The following is a 13,375-nucleotide window of genomic DNA, read 5'->3' as shown; positions in this document are numbered from 1 at the left end:
TCGCTTACAATGTTGACGCATGAAGGTTTCTTTTCGATGGTAACCTGAACGATGTTGTGTTGATATGGTGGACATACTTCTCTTCAGAAAGGGATTATGATGTTATAAGTTAAAGTTTACATGATACATCTTGAGGAATGCATAAATTATTAACGATGATAATAGACATGATTATAAGTGAATGAAAAGAAGAATGTAACCTTTACGAAATTGAAGAAGCGGTTATACACAACACCAATCCTCACTCTTCTTGAGGGGACATATAACCTTGATGTATATAGTGATGTGTTAGATCTGTATTGGATTGTGTCCCTAAAAAGAAGGGGGATTATATACCTTACATGTCATAATAGTTTAAGGTTCATGGATTGAATTACCCCAAATCTCAACTTAGAGTTGGCGACAGTGGGTTTGCAAAGGTGATTTAGCGAAACTATTTCTATGATGTCAAGTGCAAGTTGTTCACTGATCATAAGATTCTACAATATCTCTATGATCATAAGGAACATAACATGAGGAAGAGATGTTAGATATAAATGATGAAAAACTATAATATCGAGATAGTTTTCCTACAAGGTAAAGTTAACATTATAGCTGATGCACTAAGTAGAAAGGTAATCCCCAAAAAGAAAAAGGGTTAGATCATTGAGGATAGAGGTTGTATCTATGATTATAGAAATGATAAAGAGGCTTTAGACAAGTCTTAGTGTTTGTGAATGTAAAAGTTGAAAACTTGAATACATTAGTGATCTTTAAAGATATGTTAGGGGCATGTGCTTTGGAGTCTATGGGTAGCTATTGATACCCATTCCATTCGTGGAGTTTTGATTATAAAAACAGTTACCAATCGAGCATCAAGATTAATCTTATGAGACATTTTACAGGAAGGACTGTTGGACTTTATCTTGTTGGCTTGAGGTAAGAGAAATGCAATATACATGACCAAACTTGACTTGGGAGATGAAGAATGAAAAGGATATTACCCTTATCTACTTGTCGATGTTGAGTTCTAAAACCATAATCACTATAGGTAGGAGATAAATGTAATACATGTAAATTTATGGCTGGATATTTCGAGCTTATTGAAAAGTTGTCAATTTAATCAACATCATAGATTTTGATGACAAAATACTATCTCGGTGCGAGATGTAAATTTTGGATGTTGACATGCATATTAGATAATTATAATTTAGTTCATTTATTATCTAGATCATTTAATTTAATTAAAATGGTGAAATTAATTAAATTAAAAGCCATGGATGAGCTTAGTGAGGAATTAAAAGATTATGGACTTGATTAATGAGTTTTAACTTAAAAAGGCTTTTGCTTAACATTATAAATAAAGGATTAGTAATCCTATTAGGGTTTTCTGTTGCAAAAATCGAGAAATGGAGGGAGAGAGGACGTGGTCACATTTATAGAGGACGAAGGAAGGAAAATACAAAATACGTACGATATCTATTTTTTTGTGTGTTTTGGAATGAGAATTGTAAACCGTGGGTGAAAAACAAAAGATTATTTCCATGAGATTTCAATTTTCAGTTATCATCCAAATATCAAAGAAACCCATTAGAACATTAGGTGTGGGCAACAAGGTGCAACACCAAGTTGTGCGACCTCACATGCCACATAAGCAAGTGGTGTTATAACACCAAGTAGGGAAATGAGCAAAAAGATGCAACACCAACTTTTTGAAAATAAATATGTTTTCTTTTTTATTTTTTTTCCGAAATTGGGTTTTTTTTTTTACTTTTTCGTTTTTTTACTTTTTTTTTCTTTTTCGTTTTTTTTTCTTTTTGCATTTTTCTAATCACTAACATGAATATATTTTTTATAAAAAATAAAATTTTAAAAACAAAAAAAAGACATAATATTTAAAATCTAAAATTACGATTACAATTAAAAAAACATAATTTTCAACCTAATATTATAACTAAAATATCATTCAGATTACTACTAAAACCACATAACAATCATAATTAACCCAAATATTTCTTTCTAATTTGTTCCTTCATCGCTTGTAGCACCGCTAGATCAGCAGACATCAGACCCTCCTCGCTCGTCCGAAGAATTGACAACTGATGTGTCATTAGTTCCCTCTCTTTTTGCTCCTGCTTCTCCCGTGCTTGGCTTTCCAGGAACTCCAAATGACGACGTTTCAACTCATTTTTTTCTTTTATTAATAAATTGTGCTCGTCGAATTTCGCTCTCATTTCCGCCGCATCTTTTGCTCTCGTCTCCACCTCCTCCGCATGTCTTGCAGCGCGCCTCGCTTTGTCGCGTCCGGGCGGTCGTCGTGGTGGGGATATCTCTTGGATATCATCCGGGATCTCATCATCGTCGGCGTTTAGGTCGATGTTAGTCTGTGCGTCTGACACGTCGACCGAGCTAGAATTGCGAGACCTTTTGGATTGAACCTCCGACGATGTAGGCGTTTTATTCCACTTTGGATCCGCTCGCAACAATTCCCATGATTTTTCAAAGTCGAAAACATGACCCATTTCAACCCGATATTGTTCCTTAGCAGATTTGAACAAATCGAAGTCGTTGGTTCCGCTTTGTTGTTGCGCCTCAAGTCGGTTGTAAATACCGTTGAATTTGTTGCACCGCTTAGTTATCATACCCCATTTGCTGCTCAACATGTCATTGTTGCGATACGAATTTTTCTTTAAAATAGCGTGAAACTTGTCGAGCACCGCCCCCCAATAAGCTCATTTTTTCATTCCATTTCCGCGAAGTTCGTTTTTTGAAGTAGCACACCAAGCTGTCGTCAAAGCGTATTCCTCCTCCGGTGTCCACCATTGTGGAACGTCTGCATTTTCTGTTTCTACCGCTATTGCTTTCCCTTTCGATTTTCCTTTTCCTTTCCCTTTCCCTCTCCTACTACCTCCCGCTTCCACTTCACCCGATTGTTGTGTCGTAGTCGATGGTTGGTTGGTTGGTTGTTGCATCGAAGCAAAAGAAGGGAAAAGATTTTGTTGTAAATTTGGGTTTTGACCAAATTGATTTTGTTGAAGGTAAGGTGAGTTGGGAAACTGTAGTGGTGGTGAAGCGGGATTGAAAGCTGCGCCTTGGTATGAGATTTGTGGTGAGCCTTGAGACGATAAAAAGTTGAAATAACCTTCATACCCCGCAAATCCGAGAGGCGAGGTTCTGTTTGGTTGTGTGTTTGGGTTTGATGATGGGGAGGTGTTTGGGTTTTGCTCCATTTTTTTAGTAAGAAAGTTTATAAAAGTGTAGATAGAATGTTTAAAAAGATGTAAAATTTGAAATAAAATGAGTATATATATATATATATATATATATATATATATATATATATATATATATATATATATATATATATATAGGTAAAAAGGTAAAATATTTTTTTTTTTTGGTTTGAATTTGACCGTTTGTCTAAAGTCACAACGGTTAATTTTTTTGGCGTTACACTTCGTTTCCATGGCAACGAGAAGCGGACGACGAGATGCAACGAGTTGGGGGGGGGTGTTCCCCCCGTTACGACGGCGTCGAGAACGGCCACGTCACCCGCGTCGTTACTCGTTTTGGCCCATACCGATCACTCTTATATATATATATATATATATATATATATATATATATATATATATATATATATATATATATATATATATAAAATCACATGGGATGTTTTAAGAGTATAGTTTACCACTTTAGGTTTCCGTCACCATTCTTTGGGGACTTTGATAGTTTTCGTCCCTACAGTCTGCTTTTACAATTTTACCCCTACATTTGCTGAATCCCGCAGCTTCTTTTTTGTTCTAGATCCCTCAAACGCCATTCTTCCGATCTAACACTTACACAAACCCAACAATTTCATGTCCACCAGACCACCACCCCATCTCACTGCTCACTCTACACACTGCGCCTTCTCTCCACCGTTTCTCAAGCTTGCTGCCCCGGGGAAGCAACTACTGACGACGGTCGATTCACTGTCTTCACAAAATCGACCAGAAAATCGTTCCCAAAGTTCCAATCCCAGGTATCCTCCTCTCGATTTTATTTGTTGCCACTGATGAAAGTCGCTACCAGTTCTGGTCTACCAGGTTGTCGATATAATGTCAAGGGAAGTTATATCTTCATGTGTTGTTTTTTTTTAATACAGTTTATAAGGGATGCATTTCATGATGGGTAACAAGAATCTAGGAAGAGAACAAATCCAAGTTTACCGTATCTGATGCTACAACTTTCCTAGATTCTTATTACCGCTTGGAGAGGAAATAAAATGAAATAAGAACGCACAGTGAGATGGGATTTTAGAATTTAGAGATGATCAAACAATGAATAACGAAACATGTTTCTCACCACAATCAACTGATGAAAAGGTTGGATTTTAGAATTAATTTATGTCAGATTATCATATTGTTGTAGCTTATCAGAATGTTGGGTTTGAGATTTTGATGTGGCCAGGTTAGAATAATTTTTTTGTCTGCCATCTATTCGATAAAATGCTTAAGTGAAAAGTATTTTTCTTAACATTTTGACTTTTATTATCATGAGATTTGATGGTTGGTTTTTGGGTTTTATATAAAAACAGGATATTCCTAAAAGATGGAAAGAGGGCACTAGAGGACCATGTCGGTTTATATGTAAACATTGCCTTATTACAGATGGTTCCACGTCAATAAGGTTAGATTATCTTGTATTGGTTCATAACAACCCTCTCTTTCACCTTTTTAACATTAGCTTGGATATGCAAGTTTGTAATTCCACTGGTAAAACTATGAATGCTATGTAACTTTACCTATGTTAGCTTGTAGACAACATCACCGGCAATGCAGCCAATGTCAACAGTCAAAACCAAAATGCAAGACAGATCGGCCAGGTAAAGTTTTATTAAGAATCGTATGGCATTGTTGAAGAATTGGACACAAAGATTTCTAATTTTCACACATTCTGCTCCACTCACACCCGAAAGAAAGCCAGCTTATTTGGAAGCGGAAGCAAGATAGATGTCTATTTGTGCGATAGAAGAGGTTGACAAAGAAAGAGTTTTAAAGAAATAAAGAGTATCATGATCAATCATGATATTGTTGAAGGTTTGATCTCACATCAGCTTTAGTTGTTTTAGTTTACCAAAATAAATAAAAAAAATAATAGTCACTTTGCTTATTGATTTGTATATGTTAGCAAAGTTTTTCTTTGAGGGTATTTTTGTCATTATACTTAACTGTTTTGTTTCTGTTTACAGCTCTAGAACTACTCAAGGGAAACGCATGTCCATGACAGCTGCTAAAACTTACTCTTTTTAGCCAAACCTGTTTTCACTGTGTCAAAACTAAAAATAGTGTTGATTAAAAAACTACATTCTTACAGGTTTTTATGCCTTTAGTGATTACAAATATACAAATAATTTTATCCTTACAATTAGTCCAATCTGGAGCCAAATGCAACAAATATGAATGTATTTTTCTTTACTACAAGTTTCTGTGTCATGTCATCATCCATGTAAGATGCAAATATGTTATTTAAAAGTCTAATGTTTTGATGAATGTAGAATGTTATAATATGGACAAAAAACCCGGTATATATGTTAGCCTAAAACCGATAAATATCAAGGGCATTTTTGGTATTTCCCAATTATTATCAAATTTGAACCAAAAACGGACTTGGAAACGACTTGAGGACGTAAAAAATCACAAGAAGCCCCTTGATCACCGGGGACAACATCGATTACTTACCGAAATCCGGTAAAAAACCAAAACTTGGCAAACACAATCTAATGGTTCATTCGACAGAGTTTGCTAACTTGGTCGGTCGACTTTTTGGAATTACGGGGTTCTTAGAATTAGGGGGTTCGATCATTTGCTGGTCTTTTTGCGTTTCTAGACGTTATGGTTTGATATGTAATTGTTGTAGAATATTCGGAATTAGTATTTCTAATTTTGACAATTAAAATATATATTAGCATCAAAAAATAATATAGTTGATTATATAGGTACTTGTTACTGTTCTCGAACCTACAAACTATTAAGAGAGATTTCGTTGTTATTGCACGCAAGGTGTGTGCATAGATTTTTTTTAACACATAACTTTATATGGTAATTTATTTTCACTAAGTTGTTATGTGTTGGTTGTTGCTATACATAGAATTTGTGGTATAATTATAGTATACTATATCACAACTTGTAATGGTACCAAAATGACGTTTGTGGGATATGTTGTCTAGTTGTCATAACTAGTTTGTTGTTTGATGTTATTCGATTATGTCTAGTCGTCATGATTATATTGTTGGTTGTTTATGGTTTAATGTCATGCATTTTATGTTATCTAGTTTCCATGTTAGGTGGTTGTTATCTGTTGTCATGGTAGTTGCATATAATGTCATTTCCTATCATTTGTGGGGTATGAGTTTACTTGATGTGAGATGTCATTATAATGAATATGTTTCAGTGTTTGCGGTCTAGTCATCGTTGGAGTACGATGCCATCCATTGATCATTCTAGACGAGTATTTACATACGACTAGGATAGCATACATGAGTGCATGATCGAGAAGAGATATGCATATTGTTTCCATGTCGATACTCCTTTCTCAGATTCAATACGAGCACTAATTAGGTATTGATTATATTGTAGATTTTAGGTGTCTTGTACGGATTCAATACAAACACATTGTGTATTTTTTTTTTCTTGCCAAAATTTTCTTTCTCAAATTTAGTACAAACGATAGATTCTATATTGTTTCCATTGTAGTTTATTTTTACATGTTAGGAGAGTTGGGATAGAAATTACCCTTGCTATAAGGTTACATGGGATAAATATATATTGCATTCATATCTATAAAATCTATATACAATAAAATAAATTTGAATTTGATTATGTTAGATTTCGGGGTCTAAGAATATCAATATTTACTTGGATAATGTCTAGGATCGTGATTGCAATCATTTTTCAAAATTTATGATTTTGACCCTTATGTCTAGGGTATCACGAAATCTGATTTGTAATAATCCAAAATAGACAATTTAGAAGTCAGACCACTTCTAAATCTGAAACACAAAATAATACCTTGTTTTTTTTGTGTTCTTGCTAAGATAGAGAGAATCAGATAAGTGATTTTTTCGTATATATGGAAAGTAACCCTTTTCAGGAAGAATCACAATGTTCTTATACAAAGAGGAAAGTAGTTAATGGTGGTTACATGCATTTTGGTGCCAAAATGACGGTTAGAAATATGGTTATTTAGACATAACTGATTCTTATATAGTGATGCCACAACCTATTTTTGGCGAGAAAATGCGGCTGGACTCTTTCTTGATATATAAATCCGTTTAGTTTTCCAGGGGCTCTGCCCTTGGACCCCACAAGTGGCGCTGCCCCTAAACCCGCCAGGGGTGCTGCCCTTTGGAATCCTGTACTCAGGGGCGCTGATCATGACCCCCCGTATTCTCGAGTTTATATTTATCACTCCGAGTGTACATCCCGTACATTCAGTCTCGGTGAGTAAATATAACCCAACTTGTCTCAATAATAATAATAATAACTACTCTAAAATATGTTGATAACACAAAAATCACCAACATATTCTACAAAGGTAAAATATAAAATCATGTGATGTGAAAAAAAATCTAGTAAAAACGTTAATATAAACGTTTTATGTAATTACATTTGATTTCGAATCTTTAAAACTCGTCTGTGAATATTTAAATTTAATAAAGTTGACCACTTTAATTGTGGTGACTTGGTAAGGTATGTGGAAGACAATATGAGTAATTCATTCACCTATGTTCAAATCCTAACATTATTGATTTCAAGTGATGGTTCTTTTTAATATATTGGTTGTTTCAAAAAGAAAAATAATAATAAAAATACTGAGCTCATGTGATCATGGAAGTTTGCCTACAATGACTTAAGGCATAATACATATCCTCATATTCGCATCGGATGATTAGTCGCACTGATCCGAAAATCCTCGTGCAAAATCCATTTCAAAAAAACAATAATAATAAATAAAATAAATAAATAAATAAATAATAAATTGTTTAACGAGTGTGGAGCGTAACAAAATTAAAACTCGTATAATTTATAAGGAAAAAAAAAACTTTTTTAACTCGCTTTCTGCCATAACTTTACCGAACCCTAGTGATTTTCAATCCCTATATATAAATCCGATCTTCCTTTTCCATTCCCCCCTCCTACATCTTCTCTAATCTCTCTGTTAATCATACATTCAAAGTAAAACGATGAATGAACAAATCCCAAAATACATAATTCCTGCTTCAGAAGCTGAATCCATGGCGAAATCCAGAGGTCTCACTGTCCCTCAACTCCTCCCATTTCTAGTTAAATCAGCTCAAGATATTGCCCGGGTGCCGATCTCCAACTTCCACGTCGGGGCCGTCGGGTTGGGCTCCGATGGCCGGATCTTCTTCGGCGGAAACATCGAATTTCCTGGTCTCCCTCTCAACCATTCCATTCACGCAGAGCAGTTTCTGATCACCAACCTCGCCGCACACGGCGGAGGCCCAAAACTCCTTTACATCGCCGTATCAGCTGCCCCCTGCGGCCATTGCCGCCAGTTTCTCCAAGAACTCCGGGGAATCTCCGATACCCAGATCGTAATCACTGATCAACCCCAAGAAAACCCTGATTACAAACCCATTTCTTCGATTTTACCAGACGCATTTGGTCCTTTTGATCTATTAGATCACGACATGCCTCTAATTCTTGAAAAACATGAAAATGAATTGTTGTTGGTCGATTATTCCCTTTCTTCCCACAACGAAAAATCATCGAAATTACCAAATGGGTACACGGAATTGGTCAAAGAGAATAAAAAAAACTTGGAGAAAGAGGCTTTGTCTGCGGCGCGTGCATCACACGCGCCATACAGTGGGTGTCCATCTGGAGTGGCATTAATGGACTGTGAAGGGAAGGTGTATAAAGGATCTTACATGGAGTCAGCTGCGTATAACCCTAGTATGATGCCTGTACAGGCGGCGCTGGTGGCGTACATGGTGGCCGGAGGTGGTGGCTATGAGCGGATTGTGGCGGCGGTGCTGGTGGAGAAGGAGGGGATGATGGTGAGGCAGGAGGACACTGCTAGGTTAATGTTGAAAAATGTTTCACCAAAATGTGAATTGAAGGTTATCTATTGTACTTAAATTAATCAACAACAAATTATGATGCAAAATTATTAATGCGAACGTATGTAAGGTGATATAGTGCTATTTATTATTCATATAAAGTTGTAATTTATGGATGCTCAATTTTAAATAAAAAAGTATTTAACCTTTTAAAACTGTGGACGAATTAACAATTATTATATCATATGTTCAACTACTCTTGTTTATCTTTGAAACCAATCCTATGCACTACGTGATGTCATAACTTATTGAAGCTGGAAGCTTGAAAGTCCAACCGAAGAAATTTATGTCCTAAAAATTTATTATACATGAATATTTTTTTATTAAAATATCACTTATAGTTTCAACAATTACTTGTTTGTGATGAAGTTATTAAACAATACAATAGATAATAGTCATAATAGGAATGAATAAATGATTTTAGTTTTTTACTTGAATAATTAGTTTTCATACAACTTGTATGAAACTAACTATTTGAGCCATAAATAATCAAAATCATTTTGCTTTTAAATGTTAAAAACTTAATTATTACAATTCATTTAACCATGTCTTAACGTAAATCTTAAGTCTAAACTCTAAACACCCCTTTAATTATTTTCCTTTTATGGTATGTGATTTATGGTATGTGAGAAAAGAGATGTCTATATCCCTTCAACCATGACCTTTCTAATTTTAGGAAATGATAGCTATCTTCAAGCATTGCCAATGCATAATGCCATAAAAACTACCATCCACCATCTTTTCTCACCTTCCACCATTGTCTCTTTTAGAGACAATGGCTCTTGTAAAACAAACCCTAACCATCATTTTCATTTCCGCCCACATCATTTCTACAATACATGTGAATGCTCGTTTCGCACCTTGGCCTGCGGCCGATGCTGGCGCACCGGCCGCAGCTGATATCGAAGAGTCAGATATAGAACCTAACCCATCTGACCTCCTCCCGTTGCCCGACATCACAGAGATAATACCTGATGAAACTGGTGGGACAGACGCCGATGTGGCTAACAGGGTCACCAAACAAATGCAAGTCATTGGGAAAAAGATCGATGAGTTCAACGCATCACTCAAGGCCCGAATGGAAAACCCTAATACATCACACGGAACCAAAGAATGTCTCACGGAATGCGATGAGGTTTTCGGTGCGGCTGTCGATGATATCAGGAATACTATTGACAGCCTCGAAAACTTAAACCTAATGAAGGCTAATTTTGATGTTAGCGCAGTTGCCACCAATGTTGACACGTGTAATGACTGCTTTAAAGAGATGGTTGGTGGAGACCCGGAGGTAGAGAAATTCAGTGATTGGGTTCGGAGCATCACCCGAGAAGCCCTTGAAGCTCTCCAAAAAACCACCAATTAAATTACGAAAGAATTTTACAGTGTTTGTTACACAGGACATGACCAGACAAACTATCCTAGTTAAACGCACGCCAAACACAATACAAGGTTGTCCTGTTTTGTCTTGTTCTATCCAACGAGATTCAAAATCGATAACACATGGAATAGAATCCTATGGTGATTAAACTATAAAAGATCCCGTTTCAACATTGATAGATTAAATTATTAGAAGATAGCATAGAATTACGTGAAGTTAGTACAAGTCATGTAAGATAAACATATCAAGAACATTATATATGCAAGAAAATTGAAGCTTCATTACTTTTTAACTTTCACTTGTTTGGTGGAAGAAGACCTCCTTTGTTAACCTTCCATGGCCCACCATAGAATTTAGGTCTCATAATTGGCACTGCCTCACCAGGATGATCTTCCCAGTATTTTTCCTGCTTGTAAAAGTTAAATTCATTCAGATTTCAGAATATATATATATATATATATATATATATATATATATTATAACATATTGAATTGATTATTCAAAGTTGACTATTTGACCTTGTAGAGTTGCTCAGTGATTGCAGCTCCAATGACTCCAGTATAAAAGGCAGATACATAAATTATAACAAGAGGAGTAAATGATTTTGGGCGTTTGAATGGATCAACCATGGTCCATAGGACTTCTTTCTCCCATTTAGTATGCAAGTAGTCAGAATATTTTCTCCACAAATAGGTTGTCATTTGTGAAATTTATAAAAGATTACCTGATTTTATAGAAACCAAAGTTTATATGTTACAATCCTATGATCAAAGTTGAAAAGTTGAAAGCAAGTCAAGAAGGTATTAGAGCAAGAAACAACACCACAATATGGAAAGCAATCAAGTCCACTTTAAACTCAAGTTTTATACTTCTATTTATTTGAGTTTCATTATATTCATTTTCTAAGGGAATCAGCCATTTGAATGGTGATGTTGAAGCTTATGTTTCCCTGGCTTTTCAAAAATCAAAACTTGAAAACTTCATCAAGTAAGATACCCAATTCAAATCTATATGTTAATACAAGATTCTTACAAGTAAAGGACTATTGAGCTTAAGCGTTTGTCAAAAACTACATAACTAAAAGCAGAACAGTTTTAAGAGTGTGTCCTATTCAATATTCATGCGCTAGCTGCCTTCCAAATGAAAATGAGATGACTAATTATACACTTTCTAGTTGTACAAATGACTCGAAAAAACACATGCATTTATTAGTGCGGACAACTGGATATTTGGTTTAGCTGGGCATTTCTACAAACAGGTGGTGGGCATATATACAAACAAACATAGATCCGTAAAGACAGGGAAAGTAGAAACAGCAAGTTGACATCAGGAACGTCACAAAGGATCGGCAAATCAATACTTTTTTAAGCTCACGGAAACTAATTGATTTCAGCGTATGGGATTCTTCAAAACCCTACTAAATTCAAAACCAATTATTGCACTCAAATTATCATTTTCACTAGTTACGTATATGAAAACAACGAATTATAGAAACTAAGACATATTGTTAATTAAAGAAGTTATTAGAAAAAAGAAGACGAACCGCCGGAAAGACTGAAGAAACCGGCGACTCTGATCGCCGCTGAGAAGACGGAGCTCGATACCTTTGCTATTTTTCGACTCGCTGCAAACGTATCTTTATTTCCTAAATATTAGAAAGAGTAAATTACAGTTTTGGTCACTGTGGTTTGTACATATCTGTAGTTTTAGTCCTAGTTTTACAATTTTGACATCAGCAGTCCATGTGGTCGGCAATTTCATCAGATTAGGTCCCTATTCCAGTTAGGATGCATTTGACTTCGTTAAATGTTGAGGAAACTCTGCCCTTGGTTATTCTGATGATTGGCCCTTAAAATCAACCAAATATCATAAACAAATAAGGAGTCATAAATTAAAACTTATCCTTTAAAATCATTATAATAGGAAGGTAGATAATTTACACAAATAGTAGAGAACCAAAATCAAGATGCAAGAACCTTAAAGAAATGACAAAGATGCTGACTAGACGGGACTCTCACAGTTTAGGAGGGTGTTTGTGATTTCATTTTGAACTCCAAAAAGACTTTTAGGCAAAAAAAAATAAATTATTGACTTATGAATGAGGGGAAAAGAGTTTTAAAAAAATGTTTGAATTAACTTTTATAATGACAAAAGTCAATAAGTCAATAGGTTGTTTTTTAAAAATTGTTTGACTTAGCCTACACATGTAAAATGACAAAAAAAAATCCTCTTAAAATCTCATTTTCAAACCTAATAAGTTATAAGTTGTTTTAAGAAGTTAAAAATCACGACTTCTTAAAATTTTATTTTCAAAGAGTTTACAAAAAGTTGTTTTAAGAGGGTGTTTGGCTTTCCTTTTTAAATGACTTTTGAGGCTTTTGGCTTTTTCAAAAAGTCAAAAGTTTAAAAAGTTGTTTGGTAACTTCAAAAGATCTTTTAAATTAGCTTTTTGAAAAGAAGAAAAATAAGGGGTTAAGAAGTCATGAATCTGTGACTTTTAGCAACTTTTGTCTTTTTACCTTTGCTCCCTCAAAAGTTTATACAAACATATTTTAAAACTATCTTTTGGAAAAAGACATAAATCAAAAAGTCATTTTCTAAAAAGGACTTTTTAATTTAAAAAGTTATCCCAAACACCCCTTAAAAGTTCTTCTTATATACCTAAACATTTTTTTAACTGACTTTTCAATAAGTCAATAAGTTAATAAGTCATTTTTTGGTGAAATCCCAAACACCCTCTAGATAGGAAAGAAGTCTTCTTCCTTGGTGCTTAATTTGATGGTGGAATTCATCGATCAACAAGAACAGGAGGAAGAGGGGTTTACACCCAAACCAGGGTGAAAACCATTCATAAAAGTTAAAAAAAAAAAAAAAAAAAAAAAAAA

The 13,375-nt window shown here is 34.8% G+C and overlaps 2 protein-coding genes, 1 long non-coding RNA gene and 1 pseudogene across 7 annotated transcripts; 3 read left to right on the top strand and 1 right to left on the bottom strand.

Moving 5' to 3' along the window:
* Positions 1-3,739: 3,739 nt before the first annotated feature.
* On the top strand, positions 3,740-5,394 carry LOC145111964 (uncharacterized). 5 transcript variants are annotated; one of them, XR_013710393.1, is made up of 5 exons: positions 3,742-4,006; positions 4,130-4,653; positions 4,778-4,849; positions 4,943-5,063; positions 5,216-5,394. It is a non-coding gene; the product is annotated as an uncharacterized LOC145111964 (long non-coding RNA). The 5 variants fall into 5 exon arrangements; XR_013710394.1 differs by having other exon boundaries at positions 3,743-4,006; positions 4,130-4,434; positions 4,562-4,653; positions 4,778-5,063; XR_013710395.1 differs by having other exon boundaries at positions 3,749-4,006; positions 4,130-4,349; positions 4,562-4,653; positions 4,778-5,063.
* Positions 5,395-8,129: 2,735 nt separating this feature from the next.
* LOC145117492 (cytidine deaminase 1 pseudogene) lies at positions 8,130-9,166 on the top strand (annotated as a pseudogene).
* Positions 9,167-9,874: 708 nt separating this feature from the next.
* Positions 9,875-10,624, top strand: LOC145117493 (uncharacterized). Its single transcript, XM_079053778.1, has one exon. The coding sequence runs from the start codon at positions 9,888-9,890 to the stop codon at positions 10,473-10,475; it is 588 nt and encodes a 195-aa protein (XP_078909904.1). The 5' UTR covers positions 9,875-9,887; the 3' UTR covers positions 10,476-10,624.
* A 30-nt stretch (positions 10,625-10,654) lies between these two features.
* On the bottom strand, positions 10,655-12,139 carry EMB2752 (embryo defective 2752). The gene is made up of 3 exons (XM_079053779.1): positions 12,034-12,139; positions 11,009-11,214; positions 10,655-10,896 (listed from the first exon to the last, which is right to left on the bottom strand). The coding sequence occupies exons 2-3, from the start codon at positions 11,189-11,191 to the stop codon at positions 10,786-10,788; spliced, it is 294 nt and encodes a 97-aa protein (XP_078909905.1). The 5' UTR covers positions 11,192-11,214; positions 12,034-12,139; the 3' UTR covers positions 10,655-10,785.
* Positions 12,140-13,375: the final 1,236 nt, after the last annotated feature.

The sequence above is a fragment of the Lactuca virosa genome, chromosome 5 (assembly GCF_052849685.1).
Source record: "Lactuca virosa cultivar CGN04683 chromosome 5, Lactuca_virosa_CGN04683_v6, whole genome shotgun sequence".
NCBI classification, from domain to species: Eukaryota; Viridiplantae; Streptophyta; class Magnoliopsida; order Asterales; family Asteraceae; genus Lactuca; species Lactuca virosa.
Note: the sequence above shows the minus strand (reverse complement) of the source record. Positions and strands in the feature narration are given on the sequence as shown.